The following is an 18,835-nucleotide window of genomic DNA, read 5'->3' on the forward strand; positions in this document are numbered from 1 at the left end:
ATGTTTATGGTCCAGCCCAGAACCATACCTAAAGACCTGATAAAGAAACTTTTAGAACCTCAGAAAGCAGAAACAATAACAGGTGAACACCAGCATCTCAATTCTCCAGCTGGTCAACCTGCTTCTTCACCGTGTTTGCAGGCTGGTTAAGAGAAATCACCTAATCACCACCGCTCACACCGCCTTCTACCAGCCCCTGGAAGCAAAGCACAGGCACAACTCTGCCGATGATGAGCGACCGCAATGTTTCTGAACGATATGCTGTTGTGTTTTTCTTCTGTAGAGGAAACTTTCTCTTCAGAGCCGAATACGACACCAGTTTACTATTTACTGAGCTTCAGCTACTGTGTTCTGTCTTTGTGAGGCGAGGGGAGCTCGGGAGAGTGAAATGGCCGTGAGTTTGTATCGTCTCACCTCTAGTGTGGTCACAAAGGTGAGTCTTGCCGGGTCTGTGATTTTTCACCTGAACCTCTATCAGCCCTGAGGGCAGTTCCAGTACTGAGACCACATATACCAGACCTGAGGAGGGCTTGGCATCCAGGTAAGGTCTATCTGCTGTCAGACTGTAGACCAGCTGACCGGTCTGAGGCCTGAAAGCCAGAAGAAAGTCACCTCAGGTGTTTGATCTGCTTGTTATCATCAAAACAAGTCTACTAAAAACAGAAAATGAGCTAACATCCTAATCAGATCTAGTTAAATTCAGACAGAGGAGTGAGGAGTGTTATACAGGATTCAGCCTCCTTCCGGTGTGGGTGGAGACTGAGTGAAGTGGGAGGGGCAGCAGTAACTGAAGACTTGCCATGTGTTTGGTAAGGGGCGGAGCCAGCAGTCAAAGGAAGAAAGAATCACATGGAACTTCAACATTTTAGCATTCAAACATAAAAACATTTTCAGTCAACCTGGAAGATTAAGAAGGTTGAAAAACAGGTTCAAAAGTATTGGCTGGTGTTCCAATAACCTCATGCTAGGTTGCTGGTTAATGCTAATGCTAATGCTACTTTTAACATCAGACTTAAACACTACCTCTTTGAAAAAGCTTATTGTTGTTACTTTTGTAGTTCCAGTTACTATCATAGACAGACAAATTATCATACTGAGGGGGTCGTCTAATTATTAGGTTAACATCTTAGTTATGCCGCTATAGGCCAAGGCTGCCGGGGTCCAGAAACATGATCACCTGACAGGCTCTGTCACCCCACTGGGTCATGGTCTCCTCTCCTCTCCTCTCCTCTCCTCTCTCCTCCTCCTCCTCCTCACCAAGTAGACTAGTAATGTTATCTCTTGTGTAGTTTTTCTGCCTCCCCACCATCTGTATTCATCTACAGGTATCGCCGCCTTCATATGCTGTATACTGACCTACTGACCTCCGACCCCGCTGAACCACTCAACCCGACTCGACCAGCAGCTTATTTTAATTAACATAATGTAATCAATTAATAATTAATATAATATAATTATGTTATATTATGTTCTACCTATTCTCTCCTCTACCTGTCCTTCCCCCTTCTCCTCTCTCTCTACCCAGCTGGCCATCAGCAGGAGGGTCCCCATATATGAGCCTGGTCCTGCTCAAGGTTTCTTCCTGTTAAAGGGGAGTTTTTCCTGTAACAGACACTATATAAATAAAGATTGATTGATTGATTGATTGATTGATTAATTGATTGATTGATTTAAAAATAACTGGAAAACGACAGTGTGTGATTACCCTGACAGTGATAACAGGGGTTCTGTAGGGGGTGATGGTGAGCACAGATGCTTTATACTGATTGTCGGAAAACTGTGGGGGCTCATTCACACCCTCCACCTGAACCGTGACCTGCAAGACAGGAACTCATTCCAGAGTTATAAAGATCAAACACTGGAATGAATCTATGTGCAGAAAATCTGAGGATGACACTGCAGCAGCTGTGGTGGTGGGGCTCCTGGTGTCCACGGCCCCCACATCCAGAATGAACCACTCCTGCTCTTCCCTGTCCAGCTTAATTAGGGCCACAATGGCTCCTCTGCTGTTAACCAAGAACACGGCTGTGTGCATTTTTAGCGCATAGGTGACATCATAAAGGTCACTGTGTAGATTCTCAATCATCCAGGTCAACGTTATCCAAGATAGTTTTCTCTGTCAACTGGACTGTTTCTTCTCTTTGAAGACGTTTTGCCTTCTATCCAAAAGGCTTCTTCAGTTCTGAACTCGCTGGGGACCGAGCTTGAAAATATAGCCCCTGTGGACCATTGGCATGTTAATGATCTGAGTGGTCACCTGAGAGTCGTTGGCAGAGTCGTTGGTAGGGTCGTTCACCTAGTTTCGGTTGTGGTGTCTCCCCTTTGTCTGCTTGGTGGTGAGTCACCAGGTCTCCTGGAATGGTGTAAATGTTTGGTTTGTTGTTGAAAGGAGTGGAGGACTGCATTGTATGGGGGTGATAGGAAGTGCCTCAGCCCACCACCTCTATTTAAGGATGGTTTTTCCAATTTGACATGGATAGCTTCCTTGACACCCCTCTCAAACCAGCAGTCTTCTCTGACCAGTATCCGTACTTGGCTGTCCTCGAAGGAGTGCCCGCTCTCCTTTAAGTGTAAGTGGACTGCTGAGTCCTGACCTGAAGAGGTGGCACATCTGTGTTGAGCCATTCTACTGTGGAGAGGCTCCTTGGTTTCCCCAATGTACAGTTCCTCGCATTCCTCCTGGCACTGTACAGCATAAACAACATTACATTGTTGGTTAACCAAGCAACACTCTCAGACAGAGACTGGTACACCCGAAACACAAGACACCAAGAAACAAACAATGTCAATGCATTACTATGCACAACAAGCAGCAGTCTCTACAGAAGAGGTAGAACCAGATAAAGCTTCAGCTTCTAAAGAGGAAGTTAAACATAAAGAAGCTGCAGGTTCTCCTCAATTGGAGGAAAAAACAAAAGGGGCATTAGCTTTTGAAGACAATGAAGGACGAAAAGAAGCATCAGATTATCTTGAACTGGAAGAAAAAACAGAAGATGCTTCAGACTCTCCTGAACTGCAAGATAAACAAGAATATGCTTCAGTCACTTCTGAACTGAAGGGAGACCCAGAGGATGCTTTAAACTTTTCTGAACTTGAGGAAGAACCGGAAGACAATTCAGCTGCTCTCAAACCGGAGGAAGAACCAGAAGAACTGTCACACTCTCCTGATCTAGAAGAACTCGAAGATACTTCAGCCACCCCAGAAGAAGATACTTTGACCACTCCTGAACTGATAGAAGAACCAGAGGATACTTCAGTCATTCCAGAAGAAAATGTAGCCTTTTCTCACTGAGGAGAAGCACCAGAAATTGCTTTCCTTACTTTGGAGAAAGAACTGGAGGAAGAACCAAGAGAGGCTTCAGCAACTCCAGAAGAAGCCTTCCCTGAACAAGAGTTTCTCGCACCTGTCACCAGCGTGAAAACCACCAAAAGAAGGATTTATATGACTCAATTTGTAAGAAGAATCAAAAAAGAGTTTCATCCTGTCCTCCATGCAAGGAAGAATGTGAAGGTTATAGCTTTTCTGTGCATGAGCAGAAATTACAGCTCATCAACAAGATGGAAAAACAAAAAAAATATTGTCCTTTTGATCATTTCAAGGATTGTTGATCACATTTATGCTGAAGCCAAGATGGTACGTCACTGCCACAATAACTTCCTCATTGTTCTGTTTGAATACATCTGGGAACGAGTGCGGGATGAAGACCAGTACATCTCTGATCAATCATCTCTGATCAAACAAAATAATCCACCAAACACTGTGCAAAAACATGGGCAGTCCAAACAAGGTGCTGTTTCTATTAAAGTACTCAGAGAAGCCCGTTGTTGCAGACTGTATGATCTACATAGTAAAAAAAACCTTTGAGCAGACCATCTAAGAAACCCAACCCCATTGTCAGGTTCTTCTCTTCACTTGGTCGGTGTCTGAAGGGGTGTTTTTATTGATTCCACAAATATTCCAATGTGGTACTAAAACTCAAAGCCTCATCTGAAAGCAAACCTATCTCCAGTTGCCAATTTCCCAGCACTTTTAGCACCTGGATGAATTCATGTCCATCCTCTCTGAAGACCAGCTCTCTTTCCACATTAATTCTTGTTTTCTCCACACCAATTCTTTCTCTGCCCTTGGTTTTGGGCCTATTCTTCTTTTTCAGTTTCACCCAAAAAGTGGAAAAGAGGAGGAGAAGCTGTAGTTCCTCCTAAACATGAGGGAGGATTAGAAGAAGCCTATGTTCCTCCGGAAGAAAAGAAAGAACTACAAGATGCTTCAGCTCCTCTCAAAGAAAGCGAAAGACCAGAAGCATTTTCAGCTCCTCGAGAGGAACAAAGACTAGAAGAAGCTTCAGCACCTCTGCATGAGGGGGAAGCACTTCAAGAAGTTTATGTTCCTTCTGAAGAAGGGGAAGGACAAATGGAAAATTCAGCTCCACCTGAAGAGGAAAGACCAGAAGAGGCTTCGGGTCCTCTGTGTGAGGAGGAAGGACTAAATGAGGCTTATTTTCTCCCCAAAGAAGGGGAAAGACTAGAAGAATTTTCAGCTCCTCCTCATGAGGAGAAAAGACAAGAAGCTTCAGGCCCTCTCAAAAAGGAGAAAAAACTAGAAGCTTCAGCTTCTCCACAAGAGGAGGACAGACTAGAGGAGGCTTCAGCTCTTCTGCATGGGGAGGATGGACTAAAAGAAAATATAGCTCCTCCTGACGAAGAGAAAGAACTAGGAGATGTTTCAGCTACTCCTGAAAAGGAGGAAGGACAAGAAGAGGTTTCAGTATTTGCTGAAAAGGAGGAATTACTAGAAGCAGCTTCAGCTCCTTTGGAGAAGATGGAAGGACTCGTTGAAGCTCCGGCTCCTCTTGAAGAGAAGAAAGGACTTGAAGAATCCTCAGCATGAGGAGATAGGAATAGAAGAATCAGCTCAGCATGAGGAGGAAGGACTAGAAGAAAATTCAGCTCCACCAGAAGAGGAGAAAGAACTAAGAGAAGCTTCAGCTACTTCTGATTAAGAGGAAGGACTAGAAGAAGATTCTGCTGCTTTGGAAAAGGAGAAAGGACTAGAAGAAACTTCAACCCCACCTGAAGAGGAGGAAGAACTGGGTGAGGCTTCAGCTCCTCCTGAAGAGGAAAGACTAGGAGGTTTTCTTGAAGAAGATGAAGGGCTGGAAAATGTTTTAGCTCCTCTTAAAGAGGAAGGGAGACTAGATGAAATTTCAGCTTTTCCCTCTTCGGAAGACGCTGTTTCTGTTTCTTCTGAAGGAAAAGGAATAAAAGAAGATCTATCTCCTCCTGAAAAGTAAACACTAGAAAAAACTTTTGAGGTTAGACTTAAAACCTTCTGTGAAAAAGTTTATAGTCAGTGATTCTATAGCTACAGTCATTATTCTAAGCAAATGCTTAGAACAGGATCAGCTAACCTTTAGCATCATCTTTGCTATTCTGCTAGAGGCTCCGGGCTACAGAACAACGATCCACTGACAGGTTTCTCTAATTGATTCATGGTTGCAGATAAAACTGAATTTTGTTCTGAAGTGAAACATAACAACTTCTAAGAATCGAGTGTCATACGCCTAATAACTGTGTGTTTCGATGTTTTAGAGACATTTCAGTACTTAAAGCCCTTCATTCAAGGCAAAACTACGAATCCCACAATGCGCCGTGAAGGACCAGCTCACAACCAGTCTGTGATAGATCAGTCCGCCCCACGTGACCACACAGTGACACAAGTGAATCATGGCGGAGGTTGAAGCAACAAAAGCTTTGAGCGGACTGTTGAACGGAATCGCTCAAAAAGAATTTTATTACAATTCGGACGTGACGGAGCAGCTGCTGAGAACGGAGCTATTCCCGGAGATGCCCCAGGAGGAGTTCATGACGCTGCACAGTAAAATGAGGAGCCTCCTGAAGGTACCGCATCACCGCCATGATGGAACTACTTCTGATCGTAAACACTGCTTTACAGTACCGGTATTTTAAATCTTTACATCTTAATTCTTTGACAACAGTCGTGAAAAAGGTTATGTGAGAGGAAAATATATTGACTACGCTGTCAATAAATTAACCAATACAATGTTGATTAATCTGGTGAGGATAGTACATTCTGACGTGTTTGTTTGCCACTTAAGCAGCTTCCAGTCATTTTGGTGCCCTGGACATTATAGGTTCCCCCCAAACGACTGCATATTTCCATATTTGTGGCAAGAAATGTTGATTTTCAAATAAATTGAATGGTTTTGTATTATACAATGGGACATCTGCAGTTGGTTGCATGGTTTATCAGTAGGCTGCATAAATGACATATTATTAGACTACAAAAAGGATTCATTCATAATGAGGGTGTTAACGTCTGCCTTTTCCTTATTTTTTCAGTCAATTGCCACTGCAGACATGGATCACGCTCAGCTGGAGGCCTTCCTCACTGCACAGACAAGGAGGCAGGGCGGCGGAGTGAGCGCCGAGCAGGCGGCCGTCCTCTCCCGCTTCTGGAAGGCCCAGCGGATGCGGGTTAGGGAGAGCCTGCTGGCTCAGAGTCGCTGGGAGCCCAGCCTGAGGGGTCTCACCTGGAGGGTGGATCTCCCCACTGCTGCCAGCCAGGGGGACAAAACAGTCCACAGTGGTCCACTGGCGCTGGTGGAGCTGGAAGTGGGCCAAGCGACACAGGTGAGACTCGCCTTTTTCCTCTTTCAAACAAAAGAAAAGCTGCAGGGAAAACTCGCTGGAATGAGCAGAATCCCAGCAGATTCCTGATTCCAGAAACATGATCACCTTAAAGACCTCTGTCATCCTATTGGGTCATGGCTTCCCCTCCCCTGCATATCTTCATGTTAAAGGGGTGTTTTTCCTTGCTTGTTGGGGGTCAGGCCCTGGGATTCTGTAAAGCGCCTAGAAACAATTTTGATTGTAACAGACACTACCAGTATATAAATAAAGATTGATTGATAATGATTGGGTAAATATGGATCCAAGTCAAATGTCAACTGTTGCCTTAATCCCATAAATTAACCCAGACAACTCAGACTCACAGTCTGACGTAGAACTTTTTAAAATTCTGATGATCCACTGAAGTTCTGTGTCCAACTGACTGACAAATGAATTAAATATTCACATTTGTATGGAAATCAACTGAAAGGTGTCGACAGTAATTAGTGACCTTTAAAGCCAAGAACACTCCATCAAATTTGTAGTCGAGTCCATCATGTTCTTTCTTTTTTAGGACTCTCAGTTTGTTTGTCTGGAGTTTGATGAAGTTGGTGTAAATGACGTGCTGAAGAAGATGGCCAACATCCAGAGCAGCATCGAGCGCTTCGTTCATCACACCTAAAACAAGAACATTTGGTTTCTGTGGAGGGATGAGCCAGCTGCAATTGTGACTGAGACTTCTGGGCAACAGCCGTTGCATCAGTTTGGCTGTTTTTTTGCTCCAGACAGGCAGACCTGACCTTTGACCTGTGCTGTGGCACAAACACTGCTGTGTTATTTGTCAGCTTCTCTCTGATCGTCAGAGTACCAGTGGTGCCAACGTTGGCATCAACTGTTCGTGTGCTGAAATGCTATTGGTTTGTTTGTAGTCCTTAAAGGAGAAATTATTCCACAACAATTGTAATAAATGTTTAAAAAAAACCCCACAGCATTCCACAAATGAACATAATTAGATTTTAAACTTTGCTCAGTTGTTACTTTTTGAGTCTTTGCTGAATGTAAAATGATAATAGCAAATTTTGTTGATGTGAGGACAAGTGCCACCCGCTGAGTGTTTGACATTTGACCATCTCAGTTCACCTGAAAGATCTTATGATGAAGCCTAAAATGTATTTAAAATGTCTTTTTCTGGTTCTCATACAATTCCTGTCAATTGTTTTATTTGTGTTTGAATTGTATATTTTGATATATAATAAATGCAATAATCTATCCAAGTAGATTTCATTCTAGAAAAAGCTCTTTAATGTCTAAACAGGAAATGAAAACAGGATGGCAACCATGAATGTTGTTTTACCATGGCAACAATGATTTCCCAGAAAATGTTGAAATAGTTTGAAGAGTTAAAAAATTCTTAACCCTCCACTTTGTCAAAGACCTGATTGCTGCATTGCTGATCCATCGGTCATTTTGTATGAATTAACATTTTTATGAAGAAATTCTGAAAGGTCAAATTCCTGATCAGATAAGCTGCTGACTCGAGGTGACACTGTGCTGCTCTGAACAATATTCTCTAAAACTCCCAGACAGGAAAGTCAAAGTGGCTGAATGGAATAAATCTGCCTCCTAAGCTTAAGTGGAAAAACATGATGTGTTCTGCTGCCTCACGTGTGTAGCTGAATTGGAAATGTGTGATTCTCATGTGGAGGGAAAGAAGGTTGAGGGCTGGTTTCTACAGAGTTAAAGTTGAAAAATGCTCACGTGAAGTCAAACGGATGCAACTGGAGCTTTCTGTCGCCTTATTCCTCTGGTGGTCTTGTTTCTGAAGGTGTCAGGGTCCAATAGGCCTCCTCCATGTTTCCAAATGTCCCACTACATCCTGGCTTTGCTGTGAGTGATGCTGCGGAATTCCAGATTCCTACGCACTGTTTCAGATTCTTCATATGTTGTTTTCGCCGTAGGTGCACAAAAGAGGCGCCGTGGTTACTCTGCGCCGCAAACACTGGCTCTTCGGGATAGTGATGTTGCTCAACGTCTTGGTGTGCCTTCTGATTAGCATCTCCTGGAACTTTAGCCAAGAGAAACATGTAAGCCAGAGGGTTAATATCAAATCAAGGTTTTGGCGGCAGCAGGTTTTGGCCACCTCCTTCTGGAACATGGAGCAGCGGCGTTTGGACTTCATCTACAACCCTCTGGTCACCTCATCATTCTCCGGCAATGCCAGACTTCTGGAACAGCCTGATTGGCGGAACGATACAGATCCCATGAACCCCTGTGAACCAGACTACAGAGTACCCCTGCAGGTCCTGGACTACAACACTCTGCCTCAGCCTTTCAGGGATTTTCTGTTACACATGCGCTGTCGGACATTTCCCATGCTGATAAACCAGCCATGCGTGTGTGACACGACCCCCTTCCTGCTGGTGGTGGTCAAGTCCCTCATCCAGCACTTCGAGCGCCGGCAGGCTATCCGTGAAACATGGGGACAAACAAGGAAGAATGGCAATCAGACAGTGGCAACAGTCTTCTTGCTCGGCAATTCCTTGCCGGCGGACCACTTCCCGGACCTACAGGGAATCCTGAGTCATGAGGCGGAACTTCACAAAGATCTCCTGCAGTGGGACTACAGAGACACCTTCTTCAACCTGACCTTGAAGGAGGTCCTCTTCCTGGAATGGTTCAAGCAGAACTGTCCCCATGCCCGGTATGTACTCAAGGGCGACGATGACGTCTTTGTCAACACTTTGCAAATTATCAAATTCCTTGAAAAACTGCCAGAGAGCAAGAAGAAGGATTTTTTTACAGGTGATGTCATCAGTAATGCTAGTCCACACCGAGAAAGGATGCACAAGTATTTCATCCCAGAGAGCGTGTTTGTAGGTCATTACCCTCCTTATGCTGGAGGTGGAGGGTACCTACTTTCTGGTGAGCTAGTGCTCCGTTTGTACAACATATCCTGGCAGGTGGCTCTGTATCCCATCGATGATGTTTATACAGGAATGTGCCTGGAAAAACTAGGCATTGTTCCCAAGACACACAGTGGTTTCAAGACCTTTGGGATTGAGGAGAAATACAGGAAAAACCCATGTACCTACAGGAGCCTAATGCTGGTTCACAGCCAGACACCACAGGAGATGCTAACAATATGGCCATGGATCACAAATCCAGACTTGGAGTGTCAGTGAATGCGACATCTGGCAGACTTTTACTAAAACTTTGTCTTTCAAATTGTTTATTCCAACTTTTTTAAGGCATCTTCACTTTTCTGCAGGCTGTGCATAAAAGACATGGACATTTAAGAAAAAGCTAAATTAGCTAAATATTTGCTGAGAGTTGTCAAGTCATAAAGTGAAGTTTGAAATCTTCATTTAACTCAATATTCTTATTAAAGACTTGTGTGTTTTAGCACCATCTAGTGTAGAGCTGAAGAACTGCAGAAATGGCATTCACATTGATTACTGACATCTGCTTATTAAAATGTTCTCTAGACCGAAGAAACAGCGTTAATGAAACTTTAAATTCTCTTTTTTCTATAGTTGTGTTCGCGTTTGGCAACTCATATCAAAAAGTTGATATAAACTTAGATTTATGATCTACATCAAGCATTATTTGTACACTTCATGTATGAACATTTCATCCTCCGGTGAAAAACACTGGAAACAACGATTCTGATAAAGTGTAGAACTTACCTCTACTGGTCACATCTGATAATGACAACATTAATCAGCTAATTGATGGTTTTCAGCTGCTCCAACTGGGAGCGGAAACAGCAGTTAAACTCAGGCTGTCCGGAATCCTCACTGTTATGCAGTGAAATGATGCAAAGTAGGAGGATGTTATTGTATGTGTTTGCAGGACTCTGGATGCTTTGTGACTCTAAGGTGAGCAGCTCTCCAGGTGAGTATCCATGTCTGAGACAGACCTACTACTGCTTTTGAGTTTACAGGTGAGCAGAGCCGAAACATCAGACCTCCAAGCAAGTTACTGAGGTCTGATAAAGGAAAGTTCAAAGCTAATTAACATAAGAATGTTTTGGAACCTTCCTTAAATATATTTTGTATTTAATTACTATTCATGGTGAATTTGTTTTATTTTCATTTCCTGATGTTTGTTTTTCATTTTTCCTTCTGAATTTTCAGAGCTGAAGGCTCCGGTTCTTCCCTGAAGGTTTCTCTTTTGTTCTTAGGTGATGATGGTGCTTTCTTTGCCCTGCGAAGTTGCCACCAGCAGCTGGGCGGGGACTCTGGAGAGTTCTTCTCACCTGATTATCTGTGCTCCAACCCACCTCTGTGGTGCAACTGGACCATCCGTGTAGATCCCACAAAGAGGGTCCACCTGGACCTTGAAGACCTGACCCCTGCTGACGCCTGCCATGTCAAACAGGACCAGCTCCATGTGGAAGACCCTGCTGGGGGCCACAAGCTTCTGCTGAAATGCTGGAGAGAGACCAAGTTTACATCCTCCACCAACATGCTAGAGGTGGTTCTCCTGATTGGTGGCTGGCCCAGCGTCCCCTACAGGGGATTCTATGGCCGCTATCAGGCCTTTGGACCACCTGTTGTTTATGACCCAGAGGAGATGCTGACTGGTGAAGCATCTGATCCAGGACTGGTGGAGTCTGACTTGCCTGCAGACTCCGGTCACCTTTTTGATCTGATGGCGGAGGAGCCTGAGGACAATGAGAAGGTGAGTCAGTCGTGCAACTCCTGCCTGTCATTTAGTCTTTTAAACATTTTTTTTTTCAATCAGAAGAACACATTAAGCTCCATTTCAGATGCTGTTTAATGTTAAACATGTTTTTCTGCATGATACTAATGTGTTCTCTCCATCCTCAAATTTATGCCAACCCAGATGGATGTATTCCACCATCCAGTCACCACTGAGCTCGTCTTCCCCCCTACACTGTCAGTCTCCACTTCAGGGACCGCTCAAGCTCAAGGGGGGCAAGTGACAAGCTCTGACCGGCCTCCCATCCAGAGCTTGTCACTTGCCCCCCACAAGCTCAGACCCCCTAATCACACCTCCCCTGGGACACCAGGAGAGGTGCTGGAAGGATCCAGCCCACAGGATGAGGGGGAGGGGGAGGAGGAGTCTGCTAATGGTCACAACCACAGCCCTAGCCCACTGCCTCTCCCCCAAGAGGAATCAGAAACGGATCAGAGCGATTCTGAGCCCAATGTGATGGAGCCCCAGTCAGAGCGAAGAGGGAACTGTAAGAACTTTCTGTCTCTTCTGATCCATTTTCAGACTGACAGATCAGTGTGCTGGTTGGGGGGATGATTTTAAAAACAAAAGTACTTTTTTTGTTTGTTTTTTTTGTGTTTTTTTTTTTTTTACTTCTAATCAAGTCGAATTTAAATTCGTGTGGGTTGTTTTCTCCTTTAGTCAACACCAGGAACCTCTCTGAGAGTCCACATCTTCCTGGAGGTGAGCAGAACCTTAAGCACTTCTGAACCAACACGCTTGATTCTCTGTGTGTGTATGTCTGTGTGTGTGATCAGATCACCTGTTTGAAGTTGCCGTCGAAGTGACCTTCAGTCAGGATCTGGACGAGTCCTGGGACCATGTGGCTCGGTCCCTGCTACTCTCAGTCAAGGCTCTGGTAACTCCACAACTACAACTGTCAAATGGGGATGTCTGGACAGTTTTGTTTCTACACTCAAGCAACTTTTAGTGCCATAGCTGATTTAAAGTTGTTTGCATTTCAGGTCAGACTTTCACAAAACCAAATTTGTCCATTTTTATTTAGCCTAACTGGTTTAAACAAAGCGTTGTTTGTAGCACACCTGGTGGACGTTTGTTATATTATAAGGCTGCTGCGACAAAAAAGTAAAAAGCCAATTGAAAAGTTCCACAGTTTTATGAAAATAAGCTACTACAGTTTATGAACTGTCTTGATCACCAGGTGGACTGACTGGTTACAGCCCTCATTGGGCGGGATTTGTTTGGCAAAATAACTACGTGATGAACGGACTTGAATTAAAATGTTGAGTGGGTATTTCAGTCCTAGGGGTCACATCACCGACCCTGAGGATCAGTTCCGTCACAGCTGTCATGTGTTTGCAGATCAGTGATCAGTTGAAGGCTCTGCAGACTCCACTGTCCATGTCTTCCAAAAGAATCAAACGGTCGGTCCACTATCCTGTCATGCCAGCAGCAGCTCTCATCGCTGACGCATGCGTGTGTGTACAGGTTGAACGCTGGGGCGCTCTTCATTCTCTGGGTACAGCTCAGTCAGGAACCTGGAGATCTTAAGGTCCACGGGGTCATCCACGCCACTCTGCAGGGGCTGATTGCCACTGATGTCATTGAAAGCCGGAGCGGCGCCGTCATCGTGTCTGTGTCGACAGCAGGTAGGGTGAGCAAATGCTGTTGGTGACGTCATGATAAACGGTATTGCCTCTCTGTCTGGTGTGAGTAAAACAACCTGTAAACCGTCTCAGATGTAAATGAATGTGGGACCCAGCTGGTTCTGTGTGACGTAAACGCTGACTGTGTCAACTGGTTCGGGTCGTACTCGTGCCGCTGCAGGCCCGGCTTCCGGGACGTGTCCCGCCTTGGTTCCGGGGGGACTGTGTGCATCGACATGACATCTACAGGTGCCCCTCCTCTCACACTCACCTGGTGTGTTTTTGTTGGGCTGCTGACTGTGTGGTCTGCTTGCAGGATTCGGTTCTGGTCTGGCAGCTGAAACCAAAGGTGTCTACGTTCTCTTCTTCCTGCTCAGCTCACTGGTCCTGATGCTGCTGGCGGCAGCTGGGCTGCTGTACCACCGTCACCGCCGGGGGGCGTTCCAGGTGCATTGCCAGAGCACCGGAAACGTCTCTGACCCCAACAACAACCGGCACCGTGACAACTGTGGCCCCGCAGAGCTGCCGCCGCTGCCCCCACCGCCGCCCGCCCGGGGCCTCCGGGAGAGCTGGCCGCGGGTGAAGGAGTGCTGCCCAGCCGTGGAGCTGCCGCTGTTGCGCTTCAGCCCGCTGATGATGGAGGGATACAAGGAGCCGCAGGAGAGAGGGAAGATCTGAGGGAACGGGATTAATGATCTGGAAACTCGGTTAATTAAAAAGCTAATTTGGAAACATTCGAGTAAAGCTATAACAGGAAGAAGTTTATGTTCTGTTAAGTTTTACATTTAATTTACTGAAACATGTTTATAAAAAAAAAAAAAAAAAGATTTTTGCTGAGAACTTCCAGCCTAATTTAACTTTGTCAAAGGTCTAAAGTTATTTTTCCACATGGTTTGATGAGAAGAATGACAAATGTTGTCTCTGAAATGATGAACGAGCATTTATTTGCTGATCAGATTGATAATCAGTCATGGCCGCAGACTGATATCGACCCTGCGCTCTGAGGGATCTTCTACGTCTTAGATTTGTGTGAGTGGAGCAGTTTGAAGTTTGTTTTTCTTCAGCAGCATAACCATGTTTCAGCCAGCTGTGACACCTCCTCTGGTCCTGGAGCCAGAGGAGAGAGCTCTGATCGATCAGCTGATTGAGCCTCCACACTTGGGCAGTTAATCAGGGTGGGCAGCAGCACGGCTCCATGGGATATGAGCGGAGGTCATTGAAAGGTGGAGGCTGTCACAATGTTGAGAACCTTCAGGTCTCCAGAAGAACCTCACCCATCTTTACTAAGATTAATAAAATCTTCACTGGTTTGAGAAATAAAATTTGCGGGGGTGGGGGGGTTCGACGACACCAAAAAGGCTTTGGCGGCATAACGTCCATAACGTGCCACCAGGGGCGTGGCTATTGTTAATTATCTCTGTAATTATGTTAAATTTGAGACTGGCTGGAACAACACGTGATGTTACAGATTTTTTTTGCCCAGTTGGACGAAGCCTTAAATTTGCGCGGGTTTGAGTTTTCAGAGAAACGCTTCAAGCTGTTAGCTTTGTTTTAATAACCGAGACGGTTTTGTGGCGACAGAAGCCAAGTCATTTGAAGGTCGAAAACAAATGTTTTGGAACGCATGATCTTCCTGTCCTGTGTGGGACCAGTTTGGCGCCATCTATCGATGGACGAGCTCCGCGCGTGCGGATACGTGTCAGCTCGCGACATGTCGTGAACGCGCCCGGGTCCTTCAGAGCACGCGGAGCAGCAGTTGCTTCAGGTGAGTCGTGGTTTGTTCCCCTCAGATTAACGTTTTTTGTTTTCACTTTGATCTCCGAGGGTTAACTTTACGGTTTTAATTTAAACTTTTATTCGTTGCGTTCACGGACGGACTTTTATTATCAGATATCAGGAGTGCATTGTATTTGAGTATGAAAAATTAAATTAAGAGTGGGCTCATTATGAAATTCAAAAACGGACCATCTGGATTTTACACATTTAAAGAGATTTATGTTTAAGCGAACCTCAGATTTTAAACGGTTTCTGAACATGAATAATGTGATTCAATTTAAAAAGCATGCACCACCTCTGTAAAAATTATTCAATCTGCATATTCTGTACATTGAATAATCATTTCTGTACTACACTAACCCCGTACTAAAGGATCGACTCCTTACAACTAGAGTTACTGAATGATCATGAATTTAGTTTAGATTATAACGCCAATTAAAACTGACCAGAATCATCATGCGTGACCAGTAACGTGATTTCAGGTAGCAACGCATATTAACAATGTTGCATTTTCACATTATTCAACGCATTTTCTTTGTTTTGTGATATAAAAAAAACATGAATAGTTTAAACGTTAAACCTTTCCTGCCTGGAGAAGTGTGAAAGGCAGGATTTCACGTCAGACTGGACATAAATCTGACATGAAGTGATGTTTTTGGTATTTTATCGATTCAGTTTGATGACTGTTGTCTCTTTCATTACTCATATTTATGCTGTCATTTACTAACCCGGTTTGTCGCTCCAGTTTTTGTTCATCTTTCCTGCTTCACTCCCACTCAATCTTTTTTTTAACCTGAAGAACAACCTTCTCTGCTGACGAGCTGATGGGGTTTATAAGCATGTGTTGGGGTGTTAGTATCTTTAAAAAGCTGTGTATCTGCATCAGTTCTGAATTTGCACCTGCGCCATCACTGACCTGTAACCTGGAGGTCGGGACTTGTGGCTAAAATTGATTCTTTTGAAAACATTTAAAATGAATAATTGAGTTTTCTGGAAGGAAAAGGCTTCCGTAGGTGGAGAATCTGAATCTGTGGCGGATCGTATTCGAATCGCACCAACGTTTGAAATCATTTATTTGTTGAGTCCAGAACCAGAATATGTTCTGAAGGAAGGGCGACTTACTGCAACTCATTTAAAAACAGGCTCTCAGACGTCACGGCCGAGCCGCGACATTCCCCGTCTCATAGACAATTTTAACGACCACGTAACACCAACGCTGTAACCGTAGCAACCGAGTCAGCGGGAGCGTGAAAATCAAGTTGCTGGAGAGCCAGCGAAAGGTTTCTTGAGTCGCACCGAGAAGCGAAAGGCCCGCTTGTGTAGTAAATCAGCCGTCCGTGTGTAAAAGGTGAGCCTGCTGGGTTTTCCACCCAGTGCAGACATGCATATACCCACAGAACAACCAAGACAGACAGAAACAGCCAGATTAGCTCAACACGTGTTCAGCTGCAGAGACGGCTCCCTGGTGGCTGGCAGCCGGATGGCTCTTAAATCGTCCCCCATCACCGTTAGCACGTTAAAATGATCCAAAAAACGGTCGTTTTTTATTTTCAGGTATTTCTTGTTACACTGATATCACATAACAGCCATATGTTTTATTACTATTGTTATTATCGATATACCGTATTTGACATGATGACATAAGGTCTGAAACTCAATCAGATTTCAGCTTCAACTCAGAAAGCATTGGTTTCATTTCTGCACCCTCACAGGAAGTAAAGAAACAGGGCACCACAATCTACAGTACCATTCCGTTCTGAACGCGATGACCTGATCCAAAATGGCTGACTCAGCCAACAGAACTCTAGCTGACTACTTCCTGGCCAGCGACATCGTAGACTATGAAGTTCCTGCAAATGAGATCCCCGACACAACACAGGGCTGGGCCTTCTTTGCGGCCACCATTGTCATCGCTGTGGTCCTGGTGGTCATCATGTTGGTGTGCGGGGTGGGAAACTCTCTGTTTATCGCTAGCCTGGTTCGCTACAAGCAGCTTCGCAACCTGACCAACCTGCTGATCACTAACCTGGCCGTGTCAGACGTGCTGGTGGCGGCAGTGTGCTGTCCCTTCCTACTCGACTACTACGTGGTGAAGCAGCTGTCCTGGGATCACGGCCTCCTGCTGTGCGCTGCCACAAACTACCTTCGCACCGTCTCACTGTATGTGTCCACCAACGCCTTGCTGGCCATCGCTGTGGACCGGTGAGTCCAAAGAGCTGACCCTGAGATTCACTACTCAAATTTGAACCTCTGGTAAAAAGTCACAGTTTTGAGATTAAATTTTATAATCAGAGTTTGACCTGAACTTTAACTCTGTGTAGGAAAACCTCTGGTCAGAAAGGTTAGGATGGTGTGACCTGCATCAAAGACCCTGTGGTGCTAACATACACATATTCAAAGTTTTTATATTTGCATAGCATATTAGAGGCAGAAGGAGGAAGGGAGAGCACTTCCATGTCATTTGACCAATATTAACCGCCTTTCGTTGGCAGGTACATGGCTATTCTCCACCCTCTGCGGCCTCGCATGAAGCACCAAATGGCATGCTGCGTTATCCTGGCGGTTTGGATCATCCCCATCTTTATCTCCATCCCATCTGCATACATGGCCTCTGAGATGACGTACCCTCACGGAGATGGTGATGACTTCAAGACCTTCTGTGCTCAGATCTGGCCGGTGGACCAGCAGGTTTACTACCGCACCTACTTCCTCCTCATCTTCACTCTGGAGTTCATTGTGCCGGTGACCGTCATGGCCATCTGCTACGTCCAGATCTGCCGAGAGTTGTGGTTTAAGGACCTTCCAGGCTTCCAGACAGTGCAGATACGGAAAAGGCTCTTCAAGCGCCGAAGGACAGTGGTGGCGCTGATTCTGGTGCTGGCAGCCTACGTCCTGTGCTGGGCACCATACTACGGCTTTGCTCTGCTGCGAGACTTTTACCCCACACTCATATCCAGGGACAGGAACTCACTGGTAGCCTTCTATATCATTGAGTGCATCGCCATGAGCAACGGCATCATCAACACCCTCTGCTTCATGAGCGTCCGAAACAACCACAGTCACCTGAAGAAGGGAAGGTTCCCACTAAAGCTGGTGACCTTTGTGGCCGCCAGATCCACAAATGAAAGGGAGGCGCGCACCTCCTCCCTCCGAGTGACAGTAGTCGGAGGTCAAACATCTGAAGGTTCACTGGCTCCATCTCAGATTAGTCTGGGATTAAAGGACCTTTGATCTGTGTCTTTTTATTAAAGTGAATTTTGACATACATGCAGCAAATTTAGGCATTTTTTCAATCTATCAAAACAAATTCTCGATGCAGATAACAGTTTATGCCCGGCCAGTAGGTGACAATAATGAACCATGCTTTCATCCTGAGAGCTTCAAGGAAGAGTGTGATCACAACATTGAACATTCGGAGCAACATTTCAAATGATAAGCAACCACGTTCTCCAGTGGAACAAGGGTGATGTGGAGTCGCTTCTATGAGCAACTCTGAACAATGTCATCGTGATCCCACTAGTGTTAGAGTCGTAAACATCTGGTTAGTCTTGAGGACCAGACATCTTTATCCTGTTATCCTTTTTTGTGTGTGTTTCTGTGCTCTGTGCCTCTCCTCTCCCTCACCTCTCCTCTCCCCCTCCTTCTCCTTTTCCTCTCCCTCTCCTCTTCTTTCCCCTCCTCCTCCTTCTCCTCTCCTCTCCTCTACCTCCCCTTCACTCTACTTCTCCTCTCCTCTACCCCTCTCCTCTCCTCTCCTCTCCTCTCCTACCTATCCTATCCTCTACCTGTCCTCCCCCTTCTCCTCTCTCTTTACCCAGCCGGCCATCAGCAGGAGGGTCCCCCTACATGAGCCTGGTCCTGCTCAAGGTTTCTTCCTGTTAAAGGGGAGTTTTTCCTTGCCACTGTTGCTTGTCTGGGGTCAGGCCCTGGGATTCTGGAAAGCGCCTTGAAACAATTTTGATTGTATAAGACGCTATATAAATAAAGATTGATTGATTGACTGTGGGGACACGCCAGGGATTAACATGTCAGTCATACATGTGTGTGTGTGTGTGTGCTAACAGGTTGCAACAACCAACCCA

At 45.2% G+C, this 18,835-nt stretch overlaps 4 protein-coding genes and 1 long non-coding RNA gene across 6 annotated transcripts; 4 read left to right on the forward strand and 1 right to left on the reverse strand.

Moving 5' to 3' along the window:
• Positions 1 to 5,601: 5,601 nt before the first annotated feature.
• Positions 5,602 to 7,899, forward strand: commd1 (copper metabolism (Murr1) domain containing 1). 2 transcript variants are annotated; one of them, XM_029850831.1, is made up of 3 exons: positions 5,602 to 5,958; positions 6,361 to 6,651; positions 7,205 to 7,899. In XM_029850831.1, the coding sequence occupies exons 1-3, from the start codon at positions 5,725 to 5,727 to the stop codon at positions 7,310 to 7,312; spliced, it is 633 nt and encodes a 210-aa protein (XP_029706691.1). In that variant the 5' UTR covers positions 5,602 to 5,724; the 3' UTR covers positions 7,313 to 7,899. The 2 variants fall into 2 exon arrangements, with proteins under 2 accessions (XP_029706691.1, XP_003972269.2); XM_003972220.3 differs by having other exon boundaries at positions 5,641 to 5,898.
• A 497-nt stretch (positions 7,900 to 8,396) lies between these two features.
• Positions 8,397 to 10,108, forward strand: b3gnt2a (UDP-GlcNAc:betaGal beta-1,3-N-acetylglucosaminyltransferase 2a). The gene is made up of 2 exons (XM_003972219.3): positions 8,397 to 8,517; positions 8,589 to 10,108. Exons 1-2 carry the CDS (start codon positions 8,482 to 8,484, stop codon positions 9,810 to 9,812), a joined length of 1,260 nt encoding a protein of 419 aa, XP_003972268.2. The 5' UTR covers positions 8,397 to 8,481; the 3' UTR covers positions 9,813 to 10,108.
• LOC105417658 (uncharacterized) lies at positions 8,511 to 10,329 on the reverse strand. The gene is made up of 3 exons (XR_965215.2): positions 10,317 to 10,329; positions 8,771 to 8,865; positions 8,511 to 8,695 (listed from the first exon to the last, which is right to left on the reverse strand). It is a non-coding gene; the product is annotated as an uncharacterized lncRNA (long non-coding RNA).
• A 31-nt stretch (positions 10,330 to 10,360) lies between these two features.
• LOC101078859 (uncharacterized) lies at positions 10,361 to 14,260 on the forward strand. Its single transcript, XM_011612625.2, has 9 exons — positions 10,361 to 10,524; positions 10,814 to 11,313; positions 11,479 to 11,839; positions 12,013 to 12,054; positions 12,129 to 12,229; positions 12,694 to 12,755; positions 12,820 to 12,980; positions 13,071 to 13,226; positions 13,294 to 14,260. Exons 1-9 carry the CDS (start codon positions 10,362 to 10,364, stop codon positions 13,653 to 13,655), a joined length of 1,908 nt encoding a protein of 635 aa, XP_011610927.2. The 5' UTR covers position 10,361; the 3' UTR covers positions 13,656 to 14,260.
• Positions 14,261 to 16,502: 2,242 nt separating this feature from the next.
• Positions 16,503 to 18,018, forward strand: LOC101078632 (prokineticin receptor 1-like). Its single transcript, XM_029850835.1, has 2 exons — positions 16,503 to 16,955; positions 17,246 to 18,018. The coding sequence occupies exons 1-2, from the start codon at positions 16,534 to 16,536 to the stop codon at positions 17,982 to 17,984; spliced, it is 1,161 nt and encodes a 386-aa protein (XP_029706695.1). The 5' UTR covers positions 16,503 to 16,533; the 3' UTR covers positions 17,985 to 18,018.
• Positions 18,019 to 18,835: the final 817 nt, after the last annotated feature.

Source organism: Takifugu rubripes, chromosome 17, assembly GCF_901000725.2.
Source record: "Takifugu rubripes chromosome 17, fTakRub1.2, whole genome shotgun sequence".
NCBI lineage: Eukaryota > Metazoa > Chordata > Actinopteri > Tetraodontiformes > Tetraodontidae > Takifugu > Takifugu rubripes.